This window comes from Poecilia latipinna, unplaced genomic scaffold (assembly GCF_001443285.1).
Source record: "Poecilia latipinna isolate Pla-1442-1.1 unplaced genomic scaffold, P_latipinna-1.0 Scaffold1608, whole genome shotgun sequence".
In the NCBI taxonomy this organism is placed as follows: domain Eukaryota; kingdom Metazoa; phylum Chordata; class Actinopteri; order Cyprinodontiformes; family Poeciliidae; genus Poecilia; species Poecilia latipinna.
Genome location: NW_015114224.1, coordinates 125,531 through 152,928, shown reverse-complemented (window position 1 = coordinate 152,928; position 27,398 = coordinate 125,531). Strand labels below are relative to the sequence as shown.

Genomic DNA, 27,398 nt, shown 5'->3' with positions numbered 1-27,398 from the left:
GCCCCCATTAAAAATATTCTTTTTTTCCCTTTTTTTTTTTTTTTTTTTGCTATGCTGATTTGAAGTCCATTTTCTTTCAGTTGTTAATTCAAAAACTATTTTGGTTAAAACACAGTTGTCCAGTGAAAAGGGGCATTCAGGGATATAATTTGTGCAAGTCAGTCATTTATACAAAGGACAAATAGTCCCTGGTTTTGTCCAGCTCAGCAGTTCCAGAGTCATTGATGGTTTAACTTTGATCACACAGACAATACTGTTTGTTTTATTTTTTATTTTTGTTAATAATTACCTCCTTGAGCACTGAAAATAATGTTTAAATGCTTGTGAAAAATTAACTGTAAGTACAAACTGTACAGTTTGATTCAGCAAATCAGTGTTACTGGAAAAATATGGCAGGGGTTTCAGGTTTTAGAGCCTTTAAATTTGACTTGGACTATGAAAAAAAGACTCGAGATCTAACTCGTGGTCAACCGTCAAACTTTTCTGACTTGATTTGGAATTAGAAAATAATATTTTTGACTCTCTGTGTCTGTTAAACTAGTGCAAGAAACAGTTCTTAACTGACTGTAAAAAACAACAACAAGGGAGGTGTATTTATTTTCTAAAGCCAGAGAGTCAATATTATGTCATCATGTCAACTGAAACACCAGCACTAAACATTTCATCCCTTTGTTATATTCAGGGAGTTACAGTTCTGTGCTGTTTAACACATTTATCAAATAATTTCACTATCCATGCAAACAGCTGCCCTAATTCCACCAGCCTGATTCATAAATGCTGTTTAAAGAAACAGTTTGAATGTTCCTGCAGTCCTAACCGGCTGCTCTTTGATCAGCCTACACATCTAAAAAAAAAAAAAAAACAATTTTATGAACAGATTCTGAGATATTTTAGCTGCAGTCAGCAGTTTTCAGCAGAGATTTATGTGGCACATTGACCCACATAAGACTCCCTGATGGGACAATCTTCAAGTAAACAGCAGAAAAATTAAAGACAGTGAGCTCATTCCAGTGCTAATCCTAGATTTATTTTAGTGTTTTCTGGTTCTGTCTTAAATTGGACAGAACAAAAGCACAAATAACTTAAAAGTTTTCAATATTGCACCTGGTTGTTTGTCTCCAACAGTAAAGAGCAACAGTTTAACAGAGACCAAGCTGATTTTTTGATGGTGCAAACAGCCATAAAAAAATATAGCATAATTTTATGAATTTACAGCTCAGTATGTGTAAATGTGTATAAATAAAAATGTTGGAAAATTCCAGTTGTAATCTAGATTTCTTGATTTTTTTTTAAGCCTGAATTTAATGAGAAGAGGCTCTTTCAATCTCAAGCCACTGGTTTTGGCCCAACTCATTGGTTGTTTTATTGATTTTGGCTTTAGTTTGAATTACCAACTAAAGCCACAGTTTTTCAAATCTAAAAAAAAAAGCGATTTCACTTCTTTTTTGCCAAATTACTCTATTTAAAGAATCTGTCTAATTACAAAAAACTACTGTTAGTGCATACCGTTTTTCTACTCCATGGTCATAAATGACAGGAAAAACTGGTTGAAAAACTAGCAGGAAAACTATGGAATTTCACCTGCAAAATTTCTACAAACAATGACTTTTAACACTGGAAATAATATGATGGAAAACCCCCAGAACTGCAAAAAATAAAACCCTGATGTGAAGTAACGAGGGTGTTAAACCGTCACCTTGAACTGAGGCAGGAGTGGTTTTAATGTGCTGCATGCTAGCTTAATCAATAAGCATACTTTCTAAAACGTGAAGCTGCTTTTTTAAATGCATTTACCTTACAAATCCCTTCACGGTTTATCAACCATGTGCGCTGTGTCCTTGTTATTTCTTCCAACTGTACTTGAGCATAAATCAGACAAGGTTTGAAAACCACACACGGTAATTCCCAACAATGTGCAGATTAAACCAAACCAAAGAACAATTTAATTTGAATTTTAAACTATTAAATGGATGGGTTCAGGATTCATTACTCTGTGTTGTTTTATTTATTGCGTGCTCATAATGTAATCTGCTCTAAAAAAAAAATCTCCAAAGTCATTTCCTAACCCAACGCATTACCCTAATGCAACCTCATGCCTTATTCCAATCACCACTACAAACCCAAGTTTTAATCCTTAAATAAACTCTTAAGGAAGCAAAGAAACACTCTCATTCTGGAGGATTTTTCTAATCTATGTTTAAGTGTTGGGCGCTCCTTACTGAATACACACAGAAGTACACACATGCACATAGGTACAGTCACTGCACAATGGACGTCTGCTCAATTCAGACATGTGACTTTGAAGCAATTCATCACAGCAGGTATGATTGAGAATGAGTCATACTGCAGAGGAAATAGCCTACAGGTAATGTAGCTCTAAATGGCCCAATAAAACACTTAAGATTTCTTTGTCTCCATCTTCAATCTGCCTCTTGCTCCTCCCAATTTTAAATCATTTTTGTGATATTTTCCCTTTGGCTCCAATTTCAGTAAACTGCCATCCTGGATTAAAGCTTTTGTGCCACGAGTTTTCTATGTGACAGAAAAGGCGTGGAACTTCTACCCCTACACCATCACAGGTGAGCATTTCTGACCGAAAGAGACACAGACAGACACGCCACAAGTTAAGGTGTGATAAAACTGTCTGTTCACAGACTGTTGTATTACATCATATTAACGGAAAGTTGAGTGGAAGGAGGACAGGTGGAGGTTTCCACAGTGTGGTCATTTGGAGTGCCATGTCATCTGGTGGTGATGGTCCACTGTGTTTTATCAAGATAGCATGCCTGTCGCAATAATCGATAAAGCAGTTAATCGCATAATAAATAAAAATAAAAAAACGCAATAATTTCCATAGGTATTATTTATCGTATATATGTTTTTTTTTCCTCTCTTTCTACCAAAAACTGGATGATAAAAGTCAGTTTTGTGCTTTGGTCTCACCTAAAGTGAAGGACAACTTTGTTTACAAAGGCTTCAAAATTCATGTTATTTGTGGTTTTGTTTATTTATTTTGTATATTTAAATGTCTTCCAGTTCCAGTGTTAAATGTTCATTAGAATTTAAAGTTTACTGATGTTTTAGGATGTTTTCTTGCATTATTATTTTTGCCACTACCATTATATAACTTAAAAATGGTCTCGAAACAACAATATTGCAATAACTTCTGGAATAATTTGTCGTCCAGCAAAATTTATTATTGTAACAGGCAAATCTCTAGCATTGCTTTTTAGAGTTCTTAATGTTTCCAACTCCTGACAAGATTTATGGAAGAAGTGATTTAATTCTCCAGTTCAATGACTATGGTGCTAATTTTCTTTATTGTCCTGCAAACTGGCCTGACATAAACCCCATAAAGTGGAGTCTTGACAAGAGAAAGATTAGATCCAACAATACGAAGAAGTTAAAGGTCTTTCTTAATACCTCAGCAGAGGTAAAGCCCGATCTCTTCCTTAACATGCTGCATGGATGCACTTATTCATACAAAAGTAGCTCCAATCACTTGGCAATACAGACATACTTTTTAGTACGCTCCCATTTCTGAATTAAAAATCCTGTTTTTTTTATTGATCTTATGTAATATTACAAATTTCTGAGAAGCTGAATTTGTGATTTTCACTGAAATCAATCTGTATGCATTCCTTACACTTATGTGCATTTGACTAATTAATGTTATTTCTCTCTATCTATATTCAATGCTGCCGACGTTGCAGAGTACTCAGTAAGTACTCTCACACGTTATCTACCTATGAACACAATCGAGCTGATCTCTTTTTAGAGGTTAGTGGATTTTCTTGATCGCCTTCCTTCGCTCACTGTATGCTCTCCCATGTTTACCTCGTGTAGGTGTCGTTCGTCCCGAGGTTCAGCATCCGCATTGAGACAAGGTTCGAAAACAACAACGGCAGTAACAACAATGTGAGTACAGGCCTAACGGGGGGAAAGCCAGAAGATGGAGTGATAATAGAAGAGGGGGAAGAGAGGCAGACAAAGGGGGAATGAGAGGAATTGCAATTTTCTCTGCAGCGCCACGAAAACGTTCATCAAATTGATGTGGCCATTACAAGGAAAACAAGCAAAGCACAAAATGTACTATTGGCAGATCTATTAACCAGACGTGCTGTGTGCTGATCATGGCTGCCATGCTGCATTTCGTCCATGGCCAGTGCGCATCAACACACTTGGACAGAAATTTACAAGCAATTGCTGCTCCGCCTGGCCCCTTGTTCCTGCTCTGAGTAATTGATGAAACTAAAAAAAAAAAAAAAAGAGAGAAGACCCAACCTGCTTCAAATTACTTTGGCTTATTGAGAGAAATGTTGTGATTCTTATTTTAAAGCTCTGAAAAAGCTTGAAAATAAACTCCACTTTGATTGTAGCAGCATTATCTAACAATGATAAATGTAGTAAAATCCAACCTTTATTTATTTTTGAGTACATTTATTGAGTGGAGTGGGAAAAAAGTCTGGGTTACAAAATAATTTTCTTTTCCTTAAATCCTTAGTGCCACTATTATTAGCACTCCATGAAGATATCCACCTAAAAATCTAAAAATTACCTGGAGATTTATTTTATTATCTATATTTTACATCTATAAGTCACATTCTCAATTCTTTCCTTTTGCCATCAAGGTACAAATATGCAGAAATCTGTCAAATAGACACTTCAAAATGGTTAAGACAAGAGAACATGTATTGACGTGTGGAAATCTTACAGAAAATTATTTTTTTTAAGTGATGCTCACCAAAACTTGCCCACATCTACAGCCAAAAATAAAAAAGTATAAAATCTTGTGTATGATCTTTACTAAAAGTGCATGTAATCCTGTTACATACTGATATTTGCAGCTCCTCCAGAGATACACTGGCCTCTTAGTTGCACCTTTAATTAACTTTCTCTTCGCCCAGCAAGTGAGTTTAGATGTCTTCGTAGATTTACAGTTGTGCCACTGTGTTTTAATGCCACAGCCGCTCTCATCTCAGCCAATCAGAACCATGAAAATTAATTGGCGCACCTGGATCGGATGCTTTGGAAACTCCAGTCAATTGCATGTCAATGCACCCAGCTTTTTCTGCTTTCCAAGTTGCATTTTCCTTCAAATATTTTAGTTATGTTGAACGGAAAAATCTGCAAATAGGCAGATTTTCTATGAATAATTTTAAGTTCCGCTCCACAAAATATGAGCCACAAAATAGGCAAAGGTCCGTTACAGTGGCTCTTTTATTGATATAAATGAATCTTCACAAAAGGAATTAATGGTGAAGCCTCAACAAAAATTTCCGAGGCAGTTGAAATAGGACATCGTTTGTAGGATTTTGCAGAGTTTTCCCCATGAATTTTTAAATTCAAGGGCACTTCTCTGTTTGCTTGTATGGTATCTTCTGCAATCTTCCCCTGGAAACTTTTTTTCACAGTATCATGCAAACAAAAAAAATACTAAGATTTAAAAGTAATTTATTCAGGTTAACGCTGTCTTTGTGTGTGCGTGTTTTGTTTTGTTTTTTATTTCATTGTTAAGTACCTGTGTGAAGTCAGTTGGAGAAATGTCAGTGAGGAACGCAGAATCTACACAATTAAAAACATATAGTGACGATATGAGAGTTTTGTTACAACAACAGACTGAACGGGGAAACTAAATACCTCCAACTAGAGCAACAGCAGCATTCCATGGAAATGAGCAAGACCTTGGTTCGACACACGAGCACAACATAGTAACAGGAGCGTGGCGGACTGTTATTTCATGTTTTGCTACTTGTTAGAGTTATTAAGTAAACAATCTCAGCACTGCATTTTAAGAGATGTTACACAAGGTCAGGAAACAGATCCTTTTTTTTTTTTTTTTTTTTCTCATCCAAGTTTGCACCACACTTTCTCAAGACAAACTGCATTCTGCTTTCATAACACCTCTGTTTCCCTCGCTTTAATATCCAACATACAGGCTTGTGTTTTCCCTTATCCCCTTCTGTGCTTTTTCTCTCTATCTGTTCTCTCATCTGTTTGCTCCAGTGTGATTTCCTCCAAGGGCCTCGGGGTGGGATATACAGTAGTGAGGGGTGTTATGGTGTGTGACCTCCGTTTTCTACACAGCTACTTATCTACTCTTATCCCCGCTCGGTGCTGAGTGAGTAATGCATGTGTTTATATGTGTGTGAGTGTGTGTGCGTGTTCATGCATCTGCAGTCATTACACTGCGTGACCTCCTCCCATCTGTCTGGATGTAGGTGTTTGGGGACAAGCCAACCCCGGAGGGGGACGTTTGCTTCCTGGACATCCTAACTGACCCCATCCCGGACAAGCACTACAAAAAATCGGAGGTACGTGGGGCAAAATAAAAAACAAACAAACAAAAAAAAAAAGATTATTTTTTTTTTGTTTGGATTACAAATGGCTGTCTGGTTGAAACGACGCGTGTGACGGGTGGGAAATAGCTGAAAATAGACACCAACATCGGTAGCCTACAAGGTACTTGTTAAGCTAAAGTTGCTGTATCGATATTAGCTAGTCATCTTTTAGCTAACATTACCTGCATCCAACAACTTTACTCGACTCAGTCGGTTAGTTTGGAGGGAAAAACTGTGAAAAGTTCTCTGCGTTTTGCTGGTTTGCTGCCGTGATTCTAACACAAACCTACGTAGCTCCGCACAGCAGCAGCAGGTCTCCTTCACCCAGCGCGAGCGTCGTAGAGCTCATGTTGCGTTTAAAGGCGGCTCGGAAAAACAGGTTACAACATGTTAACGGATTAAACAGTTTTAACTGATAAAAATGACAGAGGACACAAATATGGGAAGTGTGGAAGCCTCTACTGTATCAAATTGACATTCTAAGGTAAAAACCCAGCGCATACAGTGTTCATGTTGTTTTATTTTCATCCAGATGGCTTCCGGACCCCGTGCATTGACACGGCAGCCCCCCTAGGGGGCGCGCCCCACAGTTTGGGAACCTCTGGTTTAAAATTACTTGCACTTACATCTTTAATGCTAATTACCCAAAGTTGGTTTTATTTTCTTTGCCCTTTTTGTCATGTTACAACAAATTACAATGCATTTGTAGGAATTTTTATGTGCATTTACTAAAATAATAGAAAACATAAACAGTTTTTTACATTTTTGTAGAAGTAAAAATCTAATCCAAGTGTGGTTTGCATTTGTAGTCAGTCTCCTTTATTCTGACAACTAAGTAAAATCCAACGCAACCAACTGGCTTAATTACAACTTCAATGCAACATAAATAGATGTTCTGTGAAGGCCTCAGTTGTTTTGTTCGAGAACGATAATTAAGCAGCATTATGAAAACCAAAGAATAAAGTTGTAAAGCAGAATTAGACACGTTTGTGGTCTTCGTTTTACAAAACGCAGGAATGTAAATGGATTACTAATACTTTTGCAAGATCTGCAACCAAAGGATAATTAGCTACTGCTAGCTCTAAAATAGCTAAACTAGATTGCTCTTTTACCTTGAGCTACTTGATTGGCTACTCACTCTGCACACATAAGTAAAACCTTTATGCTCTAAAAGCTTTTAGGTGGACACAAATGTTATAATCCATTAAACTCGAATAAAAATTGTGTCTAGCTTTAGGTTTTTCTCCTGAAAAATAAAACAATAATACTCTCCCATAACTCAGCCTCTCTGCCTTCCTTCTCATCGGAGATTTCACACCTCTTTAGTGCCTGCGAGCCCTTAGCAACAAAGGTGAATTCACAGGTTTGTGTGCAAACAACCATGTGGGAAGTGCTTCCAGCACAAATGCGTCCAAACACATACAACCAAAAAAAAAAAAAACATGTCTACAATACACCAGCGCATTATATTAAACAAGATTGTGAGAACATAAAATCCCAACCATCGTCTGGTCGCAGGTGCATAATATGTGGTATCAGTTTTTCCTCCTCAGGGCTGCGTTGAGCAACACCCTGCTTACACCTCCACACAGATATCAGTCATCTGCACACGTGCAGCAGCTCATAAGAACGTCCACAGGCGTCTATAGTTCCCTCTGAGAACACCGCACAGTTGCAAGGTTTCTGCAGATTCAGCGTATAACCCCCAATATCTTCTACCCTGTGCAGGATCTGAGTCTCTGGCGGTCAAATAAAACCAACCGAGGGCCTCTGGAGAAAGGCTGGAGGGACAACCACAGCCCCATTATGTGCTCCTATAAGAGAGTGCAGTGCAGCTTCGAGGTCTACGGCTTCCAGACCAGGACGGAGGATTTCTTGCACAGAGTGAGTCGGAGTTGTATTTCTGCCCACCGCCGATGCAAAGACCCCAGGTTTGAAGACAAAATGACAGTCCTCTTTTGGTGCTGATGGTGTTTTATTATCAGAGTTTGCCTTTTGTGGCATGCTGACACAAATAAATCTTCGCCACATTAATTTCCAGACATTAGCTTAATTACAGGCAAAACGAGGGCGGGCAGTCTCAAATGACCTCTGCACTGCTTCTCGTGTAATTCAATAGAGCTAGCTCTGCTGTTTCGGTTCTCCTCCACAATGAGGGAAAGCAATGAAGCATAAAGTGAAGCTCAAAGTGTTTGTTTATTCGTGTTCATAACCATTTCAGGTTACATTGTTGATGTAGGCTCCAAAACAGCCTATTTCCTCCAATTAATTAAACGAAAAGATGCTCTGACTGTGACAATAACGTGCTGCGTAACAATCTGAACGCTAGTATTTCACATGTGACAAACAGGACAGTAGCAGAATTCACAGCTAAGTATTTTTCGCTCCGATGTTTCTGCTCGATGTGATTTTGTTTCTTTTGTAATTTCAGATTATTAAAGACATTCTTCTGGTCGGCCACAGGGAGGCAGTCGCTTGGGTTGACGAGTGGCACGGTTGGTCAAAAGCACGCTGATGTATTTAGAGTAAAAATTTCCACGGCGCCCAGACATTCAAATTTTACACATTTTGTCACGTTGCCGCCACAAATTTCAAAGTATGGAAAAGCATAGGAAGTATGGCATGCCTTCAAAATAATCCCTCCAACTCAAGACTTTATTTTTCCTCTATTTGATATGGGTTTGTAATTTGACCGGGCCATTCTTACAGCTGAGTATGGCTGGATGTAAATCATTACATTTTAACTCTACCTAGTCTCAAGTCCTTTTCAGTCTCAATCAGATTTCTTATGGGTGTATTTTAACCATATTTATTCTCCAAAAAAAAAAAAAAGCCATATTTGTGGTATGCATGACCAGTAGCAGTACTCTCAATGTTCTTGAATTTTCAATCTATCAGTCATAGGGGTAACACTTTAGATATTAAGTGGTAATGTTGTATCCACTTCCTTCTACACCAGTCAGGCACCGCCTTGTGCCAAATAAAATCCTAATGAATGTATTGCAGTTTCTGGTTGTACAAAATGTGTATTTTCTATGACCCTCTATATGTGTCGTTTCCCTGCAGGGCTCAGCTTGGAGGAGGTGAGGGAGTACGAGAAAACAATGCAAGAGAAGACCAACAGCAAAGTCAAATCCAACCAGAACAACTCAGGTGAGGTTGCTTCACCCGATCTGCACTCCACTGAAACTCCCCCGAGGACTGAAGGTGAGATTGTCCAGCTACATGCGAAAGCAGTGCGGGCAAAGGCAACGACAAGGGGAGGTGATTGCAAGTGTAGGAGCAAAATAAAAACAACAGTGGCTGTGAAACATACATTTGAGATCTGTGGAAATTATTGCTGCATTCAGCAGGAGAGGAAGGAAGAAATATAAGACAAGACTGATTTTCCTTTAGTTCACGTTACGTTTTTATGTAATTTTTTTTTTAGTGGTCCGTTTACCAATACAAACTCCAAAATGGCGTGAATTATTAGCTGTGTAACGCTGACATGCCTGACGAGAGCAGGTTAGTGCCTTTGCAGCGCCCTACAAGTGTCCAGATGGTAGGAGTACATCTGTGGGAGAAAGGCGGAAAGGGAAGAGCAGTTGGGAGGCATTTCACAAAACATGGAGCAGCAAGAAGGGAGTGTGTGAAGAAGAGGACAACAGAAAGACAGATGTAGTGTGTGTGTGTGTGTGTGTGTGTGTGTGTGTGTGTGTGTGTGTGCATGCTTGTGAGTTAGGTTTAAGATAGTTCATGAAGTGATAATGCCGCTGCGTCGCTCTGATAAACAGTGTAATGCAGCCACCTGCTGCACTCCTCTCATCATGAGCCCTCTCAACATAAATAACCAGCCGTTGCAGCACTTAGCTGTAAATGTCAGACCTGGAGGGGGCATGTGTACGGGCATACAGCGGAAATCAGTGTGTGTACGTGCATGTGCTTATGTGTGTGTGGTCACCCTGCCCCCTGCTGGTTCATCTGGTGAACTGCAGGAGCTTGTGGGAGAAATCACAGATAGAATTCCCAATATGGACCGAACCATCTTGAGCCTGCTCTCTCTCTCTCTTGCTCTCTCTCTTCTCTGCGTGTGATGATGAGAGACATCAAGTTGCAACCGAACTGCAGTGATTGCTCAACCTGAAGCAGCTCGCCGCACTGCTATGAACCCCTACAGGCCATAAGCAGCTAAAGCATTCAGTCGGTGTGCACAAAAAAATACTGTAGGTTTCATTTCATTCATCTGCTGTAATAAAAGTAAATGGATGTCATTTACTAGAGAGAATCTAATAAGAAGTTGAGAGCATGAGCTGAATACCAATAGGGGATTAAACTAATGGGAGCCGGAGTGTATGCCACAGATCTTCAGAATACTTTATTCATTAGAAACTCAAACAAGTGAACATAATATTTCCCTTTTTTTTCAGTTTACTCTTCTTTTTTTTCCTATCCGGTTTCAGTTTGCATAGCGAGTATGACATGATATACACTTTTTTTTTGTCAAAACATCTGTCTATCTTTCTCAGGCGCACAGGATTCCTGCGATCGTCCTGCAATCTCCCGCTCCATCTCCGTGACAGACGAGCGTTCCCTGAAGAAGATGGGAGTGCCAACAGTGGACATGTCTGGCAAGTCAGCCTCCTCTGTGCTGCACTGTCCCATTCGCCTCAACTCCACCCCGGAGTGATACCTCTCTGCCCGACGGCAACACAGAAGACAAAGTCTAACTTTGTGTCAATGCCAGCAGCAATGGTTATGTGATGTTATTTGTCAAAATGCACAGAATTTCTGCAGGCATTGTTAAAAAAAATAAATAAATTATGTATATATATATATATATATATATATATATATATATACTGCTCAAAAAAATAAAGGGAACATTTCACTTTAATTTTGTGTGTGGCTCCAAATCCAGGCCTCCATTGGTTAATAAATTTGATTTCCATTGGTGATTTTTGTGTGATTTTGTTGTCAGCACATTCAACTTTGTACATTCAATGAGAATATTTCATTCATTCAGATCTAGGATGTGTTATTTGAGTGTTCCCTTTATTTTTTTGAGCAGTGTATATTTATGGGGTGCAGTTACATAGGTATGGAAAGCTAAAAGTGCTAAAGTCCAATAAATAAAACCTCTTGAAAATATTTATATGTTATGTTCACATTATTAATAAATCATTTGTATTCACATTTATGTTTTCAATAGCAGCTTAAAAAGGACATTATCCAGTGATTTACTTGGGATTCATTCAATGTATTTCTTCAGTGGTTTTAATTCACTTTAAATTTATTCTGTCATTTCACATAGTTTGCATGTTCTCCCAGTGTGTCCAACCATAAAACGTGTAAGTGTGGTTCACTGGTTGCTCTTAGAAGTGGGTGCATGGTTGGTTGAGGACTGGTGACCCACTGACCCCTGGTAGAGGCACCAGACCCTCTGTGACTAAGCAAAAAGGATGGGCTTATTGGACTCTGGCACTTTTAAATCTCCATATATGATATATCAATGCAGCTTTTACTGTCTTTGAAATTCAATTGAAAAATGGCTTGAAAGTAAACTTGAAAGCAGTAAAGTTTTCTTTATTCCCACAAAAAAATGTAAATTAATGTATCTTATCAGGTTGGCTTCTTGGTGGCTGTTGTGATAAAGACTAGCTACTTCCTCAGATCAAATAGTTTTTCAAGAATCAAACTCAGTGTTGGTACAACCGTTATATTAGGACAGATCTAATTCTTTTTTTTTTTAACCAAATCTAAGCTACTTCAGGCTGCAGTTCAAGTTCACTATACAGATAAAAATAGTATTGAGCCCAAATAGTTGAATCATTTCTTTAATATTATCACATTATTGTACGGCAACATTTCTTACTTTCAACTTGAGAGCACTTCTTGTGCATGGCAAAATGTATTTTGCACAAATGCTAAAAAACAAAAGTCTTTTTTCTACACCAAAACAAACAAACAAACAAACAAACAAACTCCAAGTGTCTTTATCAGACTCCAAACATGCATGTCTGCACTTTCCATCAGTTCCTTAGCCTTAGGGGAGCACGCACACCACCTGAAGGGATCTACAATTGTTTCCAGAAAGCAATCTACAGACAAATGCATAAAGAGTTTAATAGGGTAGATCTAATGAGAGCATGGTGGAGAAGGGAGGAGACGCTCAATGCAGTGGATCAGCTTCTCTTCTCCCCCTCAGCCAATCAGGTCACACCAGGTGTATCGACAGAGGGCAGTGAGGTGTGGTGTTGCCCTCCCTCATCGCTTTGGTGGGAGCTGCAAATGGGTCAAGCCACATCTAAGCTACAATTATGGGTCAACGATGTAAACATTTATGATACAATAGTTTTTTTTTTTTTGATGAGTTATTAGGTTAGTAGAATAAGAAACGGTATGATAAAAATAATGTATGCCTGTACAAAACAAATGTCTAGCATGTTTTGAGTTTGATGAACTTTGTGTGAAACAGGTGGAAATGTGCTAATAAATAGCAGCATATAATCAGGTGTGTGGTATTTGGATCAATAAATATTTTTTTTTATTTCTCATAAATGATTGAATTGTGTCATATTTCCACTAGTAAGTAGCGATGTCAGCCATGTTGGATCTGTATTTACACATAAAAATCATAGTGGTATTCACACGCAGCACTTTTTCTATTCACGCTCTTTCAAAAATTCCACATTTTGTGACATTACATCCACCATTTTCAATGCATTTTATACAAACTTCATGAACTAGAACACAAAAGTAGTGGACAAGATAGGGTTTAAATACATTTCTCAGCAAAAAAATAAATAAACATAGGCATGCATACATTTGAAACCAGATAGTTACTGTATTAACGGACATATGATATTTATCGGTGTCTTCTATCAGACCAAATCAATGAGTCGTTTAAATCAGTTAGCGCAACCAAAATAATTTCTAATTTGTAAAACCTATACCAAAAAAAAAAAGAAAAGACTTTGTGAGGCTGAAGTTGGTGAGAGTCATCATCTACGATAAAACAATTTAGCCACTCTTCCAAAAATATATTTCATGCATAACTACAGTTTGTAAATGCACTAACAGACAATTACCTTAAAATTTGGAGATATGTTTTATTCTAACAAAACTAAAATGAAAAGGTTTAAGCATTGTTATTTCCACTATCCTAACTCTGAATAGAAAAGGCAACAAATATTTAACCGCAATCTCAAGACATCAGTCAGGAAGTCAAATCCAAACCACAAAAGGATCTTCCAAATTGGAAAAATAACACCAATTCAAGTACAATGTAGTCAGAAGTAATGCAAACTGTTATGTGAAGCTTGTGAAGGGATAACTAGAATATCTGACCCGAGTCATACAGTCTAAAGGTGCCGTTATCTCATCAACTACTTGTGGAAACAGTTTTGACAGCCTGCAAATTGCAAAAAATAAAAAATAAAATTTGGTAAAAAACAGAAGTAAAGATTGGGAATTGGGCATGAGTGCATGTCTGTCACCACAGCGTCAATTTAAAACTCAAGACGTCTTCATGACAAAAGCCCTAATTGTTACAAAGAGACTAGAAAACTTCCTGTGATTGACAGACGTGGCAGCTCGCTTTGAACAGCATGCTAAATAGCTCTCATTACGGGGCTCATCATTGTTGCTTCTTTTATCCACACAAATCAGGAGCCAGCATGACAGATTGTTGCAAGCTTCCAAACAAAGGGCGCTGCAGACAGGCGTACACATAAAAACACACAAAAAAACATAAGTACATTCGCGCAGCGTCTCCTTTTACAGTAGCAGCGGGAGGTTGATATAAAGGAGCGACTGCTCACCGCAGCCAGGAGTGCTCACAAGTGGTGCAGAGGGGAGCACAACCTGCAGGCTGCACTGCATTAACATTACCTCCTTCCGCCTTACCCCTTTGTCTCTACCATTAAATTTTCTCTCTCATTATTACCACCTCCACCAGTATCCCCGCCGCCCCCCACTCCCGTTTTACTGTCTCTCATTCCTCCTCCTTCATCATTGCACTCTCGTTCTTGAAATCTGCCTTGATCTCCCTTTCTTTCTTTCTTTCCTTCCTCTTTATCCTCATCTGCGCTCCTCATGAGGGTTTCTAAAGAAGATGTACTGTGTTCATTATATGGAAATGTTCCCCCTCCTACAATATCATACATTCTAACCCTGTGGAGCTGGAATCACCCTGCTAGCAGGACTTTATCCATAAAACCCCACAAAATGGGCTGGTGGAGGAAAAAGTTTAACTTCTTCAGAGCTTCATCAGTTAGCAGCATTTTTATTGTGGAGCACATTTAGAGCAGAAACTGGAACTAAACATCATTGGCCATGTAGTGGAAAAATGGTGAGAAAGCAACAGTTTTTTTTTTTTTTTTTCGCCAGATGGCACAAGGACATATGAGGCCCTAGATTTCATTTGGGGGCTTGCGTAGAAGCCCAGGGGAGGGTCATATTTTTCCCCAGTGGCCACATAAGCACTTGTCACTCCCAATACCTGTACAACTGATAATGGGCCTCGTTTAAAAAGAAATCTATTAATCGATTTGAATCAATTTTATTTCTACTGATTGATAAAACCCTTAAGTTGATCCTTTTAAAAACATCTTTTTCCCCATATAGCCATCGTCAATTACACAAGCGGCGTAAAAAGACAGTGTTATGCAAACTTCAAGGCAAATGTCTGAAAATGTTTTGGATTTAATAAAACAGGAAGGAAGCAATGAACTGAACAAGAGGCAAATTATATGCAAGATTTTCTCCGAGGAAATGAAATATTGTGAAAATGCAACAAGCTGGCAGACTGGCTGGTCAGGATTGCTGACTTTTTTTTTTTTTTTAAATCTCTGCTTTTGCCTGGAAAGAAAGGCTGAGAGAATGGATGAATTCATCACCCTTCAACAATAGGCTGAGGGTCGGTTTCTTTGGCTGATGATGGGCTCTCTTAATTGCGCTTAATTGAAGCCAAAAGACGCTGCAGAAGGTGTGTCAATTTTACGGCAGGTTAGTACGTGTGCAGTATGCATCCCGTCTCAGCTAATGTGGTAGAACATGTCAAAAAATCTGTAGCAGCCTCTTTTCATGCCAAATATCTAGAAAGAAGATACAAGAGGGTTTTTTTCCCCCTGTGGCATTTTGTCTTCCTACGCCAATAAAATATAAGGCAGATATGCAACAGTGTGACAGGAGTAAGAAAGGAGAAAGCAAGGGAACGAGGCTATGCGACTGGATGAGAATCATTAATACGGCATGTTCTAAAAACTCTTTTGCAATAATTCAATATGAAAAATCTGCCACGCAGGAGATGTGTTTATCAGCCTGTTTGTAACCCAACAGTGAGAATAAAAGACCAAAAAAGTTAACCTTTAAAAAAGTTGCTTTTTCTTAGGATATTCATACATTTAAAAAAAAAATTTACCTTGTCAAAATAACAATTATCACAGTAAAATAAGTTAGCAGTGGTGAGAATTTAAAACAAAGGCTAAAGTAATCTGAAAATAATTATAGTGCACCTTGGGAAAAACCAGAATAGTGAACGTTAAATAACATCCCGTTAAACACTTGAATAAATTCACATGCAGTACAGCTGAGCGACTGCTCGGGTATGTTTTTTGATCCCTATTTATTTTAGCACACTTGCTGCCTGTCCTGCAAGTAGAAAGTAGCAGCCCCTTTGGAAAATAAGTGGCTAATCAACTAAAGCATGATTAGCTGAAGAAAAAGAGCCAAACTATGAAAGACTAACCCATACATGTGTTATAAAAACTGCACCTAAATCACAGGAACTCTGAGTTCTAACTCTTTTTGGCTGCTTGATTTCGTTCCCATCGTACTCAAACATTTACTGGCATCAGCAGGAATCTCCCGTCTTAACATCAGAGACGGTCAACTTGAGAGAGCGACCAAGCTTTTTGCTGCTTTGATAATTACTTATTAATTTATTTACAACCACTTGCATGTGCATAAAATGTTTTCCTCATTCAAATAGAAGCAGTTTAAATTATTAATTTAGCTTTAAGTTATGAGTATGTGTGCATAGTCTTTAAACTTTGGAGGTTTTCCTTTGTTTACGAGCGGCTGATGTATTTATTAACCTGTCTTTGGCTTCTGCTGCTTATGGACGCACTAAGCAAAGTCAAAGATTGTTTCTGTGTGGGGTTGGGCCTGGTTTTGGAAAAGACAACAATAAAAATGTGTGCTTGTGTGTGGACATAATTTCTAATTCCCCCTTAATGGTATTTTGCTTAACTGCACTGATGAATGAGCTTCTGTTCCAGATCAATACATGCTCTCCATTCACTTGACAGACAGTAATGCAACTGCCTCATTTGTAGGACGAACTGGTGCGTGGCGTGCGTGCGTGCGTGCGTGGCTGTTAGACTGCTCCCCGTTTCCTGCCCCTGCAGTAAGTTTTACTCGGCCTTTAAAATGAGAGGGACCATTAAGTCAGGAGGTTTGAAGTGTCATTAACTTGATCTCTCGGCCCAGATGTCAACATTGATTGGATAAAGGATTACAGGTTGCACACTTGCAGTGCATGTTAATCAAATTAAAGGGCAACTTAGTCAACACAAATATGTACGTTTCAAGTTCCTTGAAAAAAGTACTCGCACCTCATGGGCTTCTTCATTTCAGTACATTTTGTTGCATTATGACCACAAACTTTGATGGATTTTATTGAGATTTTCTGAAAGACACAGATGCAAAATGCTATAAGGAAAATGGTACTTTGCTTTTAAAGTTTCTTAAGTTTATTTTATTACTAGCCAGCTGGAAATTAACACCAGAGTACTAGGCACATTTCATCTGAGATTAATTTATGTTGTACGTTGACCCCGTTTCAAATCATAAACAATGTGAGGCATCCTGACCAGCCGTCTGAGTCACCTCGACTGACTCCTCTCGATGTGGAGGAGCAGCAGCTCTACTCTGAGTCCCCCCTGGATGACCGAGCTTCTCTCCCCGTCTCTAAGGGAGAGCCCAGTCTCCCCGAGGAGAAAACTCATTTCGGCAGCTTGATTTCGTTCTTTAGGTCACGACCAGAAGCTTGTGGCCATAGATGAAGGTAGGAATGTAGCTCGACTGGAGAACTGAGCTCCGTCTTTGGGTTTTTTATTATTCTAAAACCTAAAAGGGGAAGTAAACTGCACTCAATTTTGCCACATTTCACGCTTTTGTAGTGATCCGTTTGGATCCTAAAGGTTTCCGCCCTCTGGGAAAAAAAAAAAAAAAATCAGTGTAAATAAATACCGCTGCAAGGTGCTGTACTCTCATTGTGAACTTGTCCATGAGACTAAACAGTGAGGCCAAGCTGCTTGTGTTCCCTCATTACAGTGTCAGCGATACAGTTTTTAGTCCACTCAACCAGATAAATGACTTTAAATCCACTGTGTCTTACCACTGGGAACACAATTTGTAACCTCTGCCCAGTAATACATTAACTGGACTTTATCTGGGGACAGGCAGAGTGGAAAAATTCATACAGTATCAGAGAGAACTAATTGAACCAATTAACAATGTGAATGTGGATTACTGTGGGCCCGTGAACACACACACTCCCTCCCGAATAAAGTTGGAGACTGCTGCTTTCGTGCGATAATGACTGCCGCTGCCGACGGTTGCTGGTGCAGGGCTCTCAGCTTGGGACACGGCGACGCTCCCCGAGTCGCTCGGCTTTCCGTGCACACTCGTGTTTTCGTTGCAGCGGCAGCTGATCCCAGGGCCGCAGTTCCAGGCTGTAATTAATTGCGTGCGGGTAAAGGATAAGTCAAGGATAAGTGTTAAAGCCGTTCATCGCTTTGTACACGCTTTCACGTCGCGTACAAAAGGCAGCGCTTATTTTTCATATGAGAACGCGTTTGCTGCGGGGGGGGAGAGGAGACAAAAAGGCAAACAAGAACAAACAAGAAGAAATGTAGAAACGTGCAGAAAAGGAAGAGCTTTAGGTTCCTCGCTTCATCAGCAGGCCCATAAAGTCTCCAAATTTTAATTGCCCCGCCACGACTATTAATTACATAACGGCAATTGCAGTCAACATGCCCATATGTCTGTAAATGGCAGGGTATGGATTAGAATAGTAAGTGGAATCCATTGCAATACAATAGATTTTATTGATCTACAAAGGTTGAATTACATTCCCCTGAAGGATGTGCAATCAAACAGCGGCATTATTTTTCTTGTGAGCTCCAGAGAACGGCATTAAATAGATGGCTGCAGGAATAATGCCCCGTCTTATTGTAAAGAAGCTTCATTAGACAACATTACTATAAAGCCAAACACACGTCAGAGGCTGTGAGGACAAAGCACCACATTATCGTAAAACAAAAGATGCCTCACAGGCTGCACGAACAGCACACCATTGTTCCACGGCTCATATGCTGTCCCTGCGACGGCCAACAATATGTGGCAGAGTCAAGCCAGTTTTTAAGATCAATAGCCAGCACGCATATATATATATATATATATATATATATATATATTGTATTTTTCATATTTGTGGGAGTTTCTGTCCCAGGCAACACAAACACCCAATAAAAATCACGTTTTGTTTGCTTCAGCTGGAGAGCAGGATCTGTTCACTGATCCTAACCCGGAGCTAACTTGGCTGTTTGTTTCTCTTTGAGCCTGGAGAAACGTTCAGAGTGGATATCATCTAAAAGCTTTACGTATTTAGTGCAAGACATTCAAGAAGTTTAAATGTAGCCACCTGGCAAGGACTTCCTGTTGTGCTGGCTGACTTGCATTTCCAATAAGCATTAAACTCTCAAAGTAAACTTGGAAAAGGTTTAGATATTAGGAAAGAAACATTCGTTGCTAGATGTAAATTGTTTTAAGTCCAATATGAATAATTTTGGAATTAGTTTTGGTTTCTGCAAGTCTTACAGAAAGAAAACAATTACTTGCTCATACTACTGCAACCATAAGCCAATGACATCAGTCTGATGAGATGTGTATTAGGTTGTGTGGATGTATGTTTTGTGAATCAACGGCGCTCTGCCGCACTGAGTTAATGAAATGAATGAATGGATGAACAGGATTTGTGTCTTCCCCCTTTAGATACCGTCACTGATTGTAAATATGCAAATATCATCAATATCATCCCCGCTTGTGACAAGTGGACTTTACAAATTGCCTCTGGAAGAAAACACCTGAGCAGCACTGCAGTCGCAGGGCTATAAAATGTATTTGTGTTTCGGTTGGAATAAATGTAACAAATTACACCTTAAAGTTCCTGCTGCATCTGGAAAACTTTCTAACTTTAGTGGAAACGAGGCCCTGGCATGTTTCCTTTCATATTTCTGCTAGCCTCTGTCTGACTCCCATGCAGGCCTTGCTGACAGGTTTCTCAAAGCTGACAGAAGTCTGGGAAACGGGCAGAAAAGTGGCAGCTGGTGACTGTCTTTCCAGTGACAGCTCGGGGTAACAGTCAGGAACTAGTCGACCTATTTGTTAAAGCAGAATCATCCTTTAATTTTCCCAAGCCCACCTGTCACTTTTGTTCCTCTTAGCCAACAGCTGCAGTTGCACTTTTGCAGACTTTTATTTTTTTCATATGTATTAAACTTTAGTTACCCATAAACGGAGGCCGTTTCTATCGCGTTAAGTGATATATCTTAGATCAGTAGAGCTGAAAAGTGCAAATAAATGGCCTTTCCACAGCTGAACTTTGTCGTACTTTGTCGGATTTTAATTCAACCAACAATTGGTTGAATTGGATTTTATTTAGTTGTATTACAATAACGGGGTATGAGCTTCACATTTCTCATTTTCATTTGGAAACAAATACTAAAAACCATAATAATTTTTCTCCTATTTAATACTTTGTGTTGGTCCATCTGTTATTAGTATTTCTGTTCCACGGATGTACATTCTGTTCTTACACCAAGTTGTTTATCTATGTTCATTGTTTGGAAGCCCAATTTCTGCAAGAACAATGCAGCTTCCAGAAACCTAAAGCGGAAAGGGCTTATGTTAATGAGCGCCAAAGTCTTAATGCCACATAAACGCCTACAAGTTCTTATTTTCCTGCTGCTCACATAACATCTATTACAACTTTCCATAGCTCTAGGCCAAGCTTTGCTCCTTTTCTTCCTTTGCCTTTCTCTCCATCTCATTTCCAGCGTTGCCGCCACTCTGTGTTTTATTTCCAAATTAAAGTAATAAAATGGATTGTCTCTGAGGTAAATTTGCAGCAAGTGAACAGGAGGCTGTCATTACTGTGTCATGTGGAGGGGATGATGAGCAAAAATGGAAAGAGGATGAAAGCAGAAGGGCAAATCAAATAGCGATGGCTGCCTGACATATCTTTGTTTCAGATTTCTGCAAAATCTACAGCTACTGCCTTCAGGAAAAAAAGTCTACCGTTGAATACTCTTACACTGAGTCACCAAGCTCTGGTAGGTTTCATGAGTTCATTTGTCACGAACTGTTGACATTTTTACTCTACTGTGCATTTGTCCTATGTGACTGTGGAACAATGGTGCAACATCTTACAGCTGGGAAGAAAAGGCACCAACTCTTTCATTCTTAGAAAAAAAAGGGAATATCTTCTTGTTTTACCCACATCAGTGATCAATACTGGAGAGTGAAAGACAATAACTACCATCATACGTAATGGTGACATAAAATTCAATGGTACTAAAATGCTGACATTGACGCTTGATCTCACGAACTTAGTCTCTTTTTCTGGAAAACGGTAACCGCAAAGCGCGGGGAAATACTGTGGGGAAAGGTTAGGTTTTTATTAAATCAATAGAAAACCAGGACATTTACATTTCAAGAAAGTAAGGTGAGTTTATGCAATTATTCAAAGTCCTTTACAGGTAAATAAAGAGCCAGAAATAAGACATTAAAATCACAAAATATCCCCAAAAACAAGTACACAAAGCATCATAATAAAGCAAAGACGCATCAAAATTTAAACACAGAGCCTTGATAGAAACAACCTGATGAAATCATTTTTGTGCCTTTATGGGTTGAGCTGTAGAAAATAGCTTCTGCACGTTTCAGGAACTTTGTTTCAGAGCTGAGGAGCATGAGACTAAACGCTGCGTTCACACAGCAGGCGAATGCGACCCAGATCTGTTTTTGTTGCCCGTGTGCGACTCACATCCAGCTTTTTGCAAAACCCTGAGCTCACCACAGACTTTCAATACCGATGTAACACTCAAGCAAAGGTTCAAGTGGCATTTTTAAAAGAGACGCTACGCTCCTGCTCTTTGTGTACTTTTCGTTTTTGAGCAGAACCCCTCGAGGTTTGTGAAACTACCTCACAGAATCTAATTGGCAAAATGGCAGAACCCCACCACCCACAGCTGGAGCTAATGGCCGTTTTATGCGCGCCGCTGTTAGCATCGGAAACATCGTCTTTTGACAGAAGCACCAGGGCACCCCCAGTATTTACACTGTCATTTCGCAACAGGCCCAACAAAAATACACTAAAGACTCGGCATGAATACCGTATACACATAGTATGAACACGCAGGTTCTGTTGTTACAGCTCATCATGAACATCGCCTGCTACGCGTGGCACAGGAGGCGCTCAGGAAACAGGACGAAGTGCAGAGCAGACTCTGAACGCCGCGTCCATTTCCATGCACAGGTCTGGCAAAGAGCAGAAGACGAGTCCAGAGTAGGGATTTCATTTCCAGCCCTCAGGGCTTGTTTTGTTTGCGGTGAGTCTGTGTTTCATTATAAATACCTTAAATCAATAAATGATTACCAGGTCTTTGCTTTTGATGACAATGCAGAAAATTTTATCTCATCATTTGGATCAATTTGAATGAAGAAAGGACTTATTCGTGGAAAACTTGAGTTGAACACCAGGAGTCTAAAGAAAACAAAAGTCTAACTAAAGTTCCTGTTCAGCCTTGACTGCAACATTTAGTCTGATAGGTGTTATTTTCAGAATATTTGTAAAGTTGTACATTTCTACTGTTTTTACTTCAGTAATTTTAGTTGTTTGTTGATTGTAACGTTGAATTCCTGTGCTAATAAATTATTTTGTTATTTGAGAGTAGTTGTCTGTATTTAATGTATTTAAATAATGCCTGTGTTAGAGTTCTACCCTAACTTATCATTTTAAATCTTAACCTTTATCAGGCAGTTATTTATCAGCAATAACAGACTAAATTATTTGACTATTTTCTCAATAATTGAGTATTGCCCCAACTTGGTAAATTTGATCTAAATTACTAATTTTTTAATAAGTTCCCCAAGCAATTATTATAGTTATTCCTAGTCAAAACAAGACTGCCTATTGCTGCACAACATAACTCTCTGAACGTTATGTTCAGAGAGTTATGCACTCTCTGAATGCACTTGCATATGTACAAGGCACTTGTACATATGCAAGTGCCTTGTAGAAGGCACTTGCATATGTACAAGTGCCTTTAATTCTTAAAGGCACTTGTACATATGCCTTTAAAAATTAATATGCCTTTAAACTCTGTCCTGCAGCTCTGGCAAATGCAATTTGCACCATGGGTAACAACTTAGTGAAAATAGTGTTAGTCAACCTGTGGGCAGAAAAAGAAAAGCTGCAACAACATGTGAGGAAAACATGCAGCTGAGCTAATTACATCCTAAATGTGGATGTGGAAAAACATTAGTCATGCTAAACGTGTCCTTTTGTATTTTCAGTCAAGTGTTCGAGCATTTTGGTTTCACCAGAGCAAAAGGTTTTGTCTCACCAAAGTCAGTGGGTTCTGTTAAGGCGACAGGAAATGAAACTTTTTTTTTTTTTTTTCAAAATACTTTGCGTTTGTCACGGAAAGTGCAAACTTTTGCTTGAGGAAGAAGCAGAAAATCCCGGTAATATTAAAGGTCAATTGGATTCATCCCCTGGAGACGGAAAAAGTCATGGCAATCTCGCAATTGGTTTATCCAGTACTCAGTCTGCAGAAATATCTCGACAGGTGCTCTATAGACCAAAACTGTTCTGTGGACACACTGAGGGCTGCAAGCCTCTCAGGAATTGCTGTACAGCTGCATACATTCAGAGGGTTTTTATTTTATTTTATTTTTTCCCCGTTTGCTTCACAATGCCGGTGGGATTTCTGACATATGTCATGTTACGTGACATATTAGTCACTAGCGATGTGAATGCTGCTCAACAAACAGCGACAATAATGAGGCAGGGAACCCTTAGGAGCAGTCCACACAAAATAAAACCTGGACCTCACCGTCTCTTCGTTAGTTTTCTCTTTTTTAAAAAAAAGGTTTATATGAAAAACAAATCCAATGTTTTATTTTTAAAGTTGTGTGTTTTGAATGGAAACACTTCGGTCAAAATTTTGTCTTCTGCTGGAAGAATATCGACCCTGAAGAAGAAGCTAGAAATGTAGCTCATCTTTCTAAAGTATACTGCTTACTCATGCCAGTTTATAATTAAATTTTACATCTAATATTTGTTTGTCTTTCTCCAGGGTGAAATGCATGAAATTATGCAACCTTAGTCATTAAGAGACTCACTGGCTGCACCAGTTTGAATTTGTTGTGAATTTTCTCAAACCCAAATAGGAGTAAATAAATAGAAAGTCAACAATCACATACAGCCCAAAATTATTCATACCCCGGGCAGATTTTGATTTAAAGTTATAATTTAATTTTATCAACATGTTTTTGTTTGTTTTGGGTTTTTTTTTTTTTTAATCAGAATTAATTTAACATTTTTGGAGTGAACAAACCAGAGAGTTGAATCTGAAAGACGAGGCCTTCCAACCACAAATACCTGGTGATAAATGCATCAAATAAATAGTCAAAAACAATACTGGGAATCAAGCAAAATCTTGTCAGCAATCATAAAAAGATTTGAAAACCATAATGCAGAAATAGCCTTCACCACTAATCACTGAAAATGGTATAAATGATTTTTGACATGCTCTTTTTTAACAACTTGCCTCATGGACATTGTCATACTTTTAAAAGTATACATTTTATACTTTTAAAATCTATAAAAGTATAGATTTTAAATTATTAGTTGGCAGTCCCTCAGTTCATGTTTATTTTAAATATTGTTCTTTGATATGGACGTATAATTTAGTGGTTTCTTGTTGGTTTCTCAAAATCTGGGCCAATTTTGTTTGATCCTAAAGTAGCAAAGGTCAAAACCTAGACAGAGTTATTTATTGTAGCAGGACAAGGATCCTCAATTCAACATTGTGGAAAATTTGTGTCAGGAAGATATGTGTGAATATCACATTTAAATTTGCTATGTATATGAGCTACTTTGGGATTATTGGACATTTTATTGTTTTTTTTTTTTTTTGTTGTTGTTGCTTTATTATTAAAGTAAATTTTTTAACCACAAATAAAGTACATCTAATTTTAGTTTACATACTCTACTAAAAACATACAGAAGATCCTGTTAAAATCCAAAACCTATTTATTTTTAAAAAGAAAAGCACACAAAATGCTTATAAATAAGCTTTAACCATTATTCATGAATCTTTAAAGCTTGTAGAAAAGCTGCTTTTTCCTCTGTATGTGATTTGTTTTAACTGGCCCAGTGTGATCAAATTTATTAGCATAAGCTACACATAAAACTGAATTCGTCCCACTCACTCGCTCCCTTTATGCATGTAGGAAAAACTGGTGGGTGTAAACGTCAAAAGTCAGTTTTATTTGTCCTTTATGAGCTCCTGTAGTAACAAGGTGAATAATGGGTGGATATGAGTTTCAGCACAGATATAACTAACTAAAACAGAGGCATGAAAGTTGTGCTTATGCCAGAATATAAATTAATCCAAGTCAAAAGGAAATTAGATGCTTACTGAAAAATTATCTGGTGAATGAAATCAGAGATTTTATGATTGACTGCCACCATTTTTTTTTTCCATTTCAGTGAACACACCATACTTCTTCTTCACTAACACGTCACACTGACAAAATCTTCAGTGTAAATCTGTCACTGAGTGGAAACGACTCAACTATTTTCAGTATATTCAAGGTGTTTAAGACGAAAGCATGTTCATTCAGAGGTGAAGGTGTCACTGCCCTGTTTTATCATTTTTAGAGTCCAGTACTTTCTACTTAGTGTCGAGGAAATACAAAGGGACTGCCATTTCCAGTTTTTGATGGAAATATAAGATGCTAAAGATATTAAAATGTAATCTTTGTCACCATGTCTTTCATTGAAAATGTTATTGAAATACATTTAACAGCAGAGCTGGGTAATACTGACTTCCTGCTCTCATGGCGTGACATAACATCTGATTTTAGTACAAATAAGTAATGACAACTCCTGAGAAATTAAAATTTAAATAAAACTTAAATTTTTTAAAGTTTTATTTAAGAACAAATGGAAGAAATGGCTAAAAAAAACAAAAAAGAAAAAACACGGGGAGCAAAGTGGTTAATATAAATACAAATGAATTACCGAAATAAAGCTGACCACAAACCAAAGATCATGATAAATCCAGTCTTGAAGTAACAAATGCCTGGAACAGTTTTCAGCATCACTTCTGGACAGGATGTTTCTGTTTTGGGGGATGAGTACAGATAGCCATACAGACTAGTTTAATATGAAGCTGAGGCGTAAATTTAAACTGGAAGACTCTCCAGCCTCACCTGCATCATCCAATCATCACGTCATCTACTGTCAGCCTATCAGGATCGGACCATCCCCGTCTTCGCCAATCACCGATCAAGCTCCCCCTTATAAGGACCTTCATCCACAGCAGCACCAACCCACCTCCACCTCCAAGATCTTGGCTCTCCAGGCCTCCGTCCTTCTCCGGCCTCCACCACTTAACAATCATGACAACTTCTTTCCCACAGTAAAATGAAGAGAAATTACAGTTGGATAAAATCAAAATCTGCATATCTAGAGCTTAAAAAATTAGCCACAACAGTAATAAATTTATGCTGCATGTCATAATACAAGCCCGATATCTAATTGGCACTATTTATTCATGTAGTCATAATTCAAGATGGAAAAAATAAACAGACATGCAGTTCAGCACAGCATCGAGTCAAAGCCAACGTCGTCTCATGGAGCTTTGCAGAAAGACATTTTACAGCAAATAAATACAGACGAATCAAAATGTACACCAGTTTGTAAAATATATCTGCAGCAGCATTTCTTCTTTTAAATGCTAAAAATAATTTGCCGTGTTTGATTAGATGATATTTCTGGGATTTCTCCTAACTTAGGATGAAATGAAACCAGAGTGCACCTGAGCACCTCTGTTGCTGCAGGTCGCTTCATTTTGCCGCCGTGTCTACCTGCCTTAAAGGCCTATTATAGAGACATCAGGGGAGTAACAGAGGTCGACAGAGACAAACAGGTCACCCTTACCTGGGCTCCTGGATAAACGATTCCCCCCGCTGTCTCTACCACTGCTCTACCCTGCTTATTTTCTCCATGCTCCACCCAACATCATCAACCCTCCTCTCCCGTTTCCAACCCGTCTTCCACCACCTGACTGCTTCTTTCCATCCTTTGTTTCCACCATCACAATCTGATTTGTGCTCCTCCCTTTCTCCCATCCACCCAAACCACAGAATCTACAGTAGAAGGTTGCATGTGAGCAAGAGGGAGGCAGTGATGCAATGACCTTGCTCAATAAGGGTTGCTAAATGTGCAGTAACCACGTCCTTGTTGCAACACTGTAATGGCTCCGAGGCCCAGACCTCATCACACCAACACAACCCTCAGTGCACCGACTTTGCTTCTGCAGGACAGGCTGCTCATTATCCACCTTAAGAATTGAGTTTATTTGTGTGACATTGAGCAGAAAGTGAAGCTGCTCTTCCACTGTAGCGGTAAAGAGCTGCCACAGACTGCAGCTTCGCTGGTTTGTTGGGTGGACGAAGCAAGAGAAATTTGCTCACTGCCTGTTCCACTTTACCTGTCATAGAAAGGGACAAATGATGTCAGGTCCTGCTGCTTCAAAGACGCACGTGTCCTTTTAAAGAAGCTCTTGAGCCGTGGCATTTAACTCTGGCACCAGACAGGTGCTGTCATGCATTCAGCCGGGTGCCACTGGCAGGTCTTAGCGTCATTATGCACGCAGCCACTGATGCGCACTTACATGCATTAAGCGTGGATGCATGCATAGCGATGTGTAA

The 27,398-nt window shown here is 38.9% G+C and overlaps 1 protein-coding gene and 1 long non-coding RNA gene across 2 annotated transcripts in view; one reads left to right on the top strand and one right to left on the bottom strand.

Annotated features, from left to right (window-relative positions):
* The window catches only part of pitpnc1b (phosphatidylinositol transfer protein cytoplasmic 1b), a 27,114-nt gene extending 15,957 nt beyond the window's left edge, over window positions 1–11,157 (top strand). Inside the window, exons 3-10 of the mRNA XM_015059173.1 lie at window positions 2,491–2,579; window positions 3,714–3,721; window positions 3,847–3,918; window positions 6,222–6,314; window positions 8,070–8,225; window positions 8,773–8,836; window positions 9,408–9,494; window positions 10,850–11,157. Coding sequence (XP_014914659.1) covers window positions 2,491–2,579; window positions 3,714–3,721; window positions 3,847–3,918; window positions 6,222–6,314; window positions 8,070–8,225; window positions 8,773–8,836; window positions 9,408–9,494; window positions 10,850–11,010 — 730 coding nt within the window. The 3' untranslated portion in view covers window positions 11,011–11,157. The remainder of the gene's footprint in view (window positions 1–2,490; window positions 2,580–3,713; window positions 3,722–3,846; window positions 3,919–6,221; window positions 6,315–8,069; window positions 8,226–8,772; window positions 8,837–9,407; window positions 9,495–10,849) is intronic.
* Window positions 1–13,988, bottom strand: part of LOC106963971 (uncharacterized) — a 29,236-nt gene extending 15,248 nt beyond the window's left edge. Inside the window, exon 1 of the long non-coding RNA XR_001428298.1 lies at window positions 12,379–13,988. This is a non-coding gene — a long non-coding RNA (uncharacterized LOC106963971). The remainder of the gene's footprint in view (window positions 1–12,378) is intronic.
* Window positions 13,989–27,398: the final 13,410 nt, after the last annotated feature.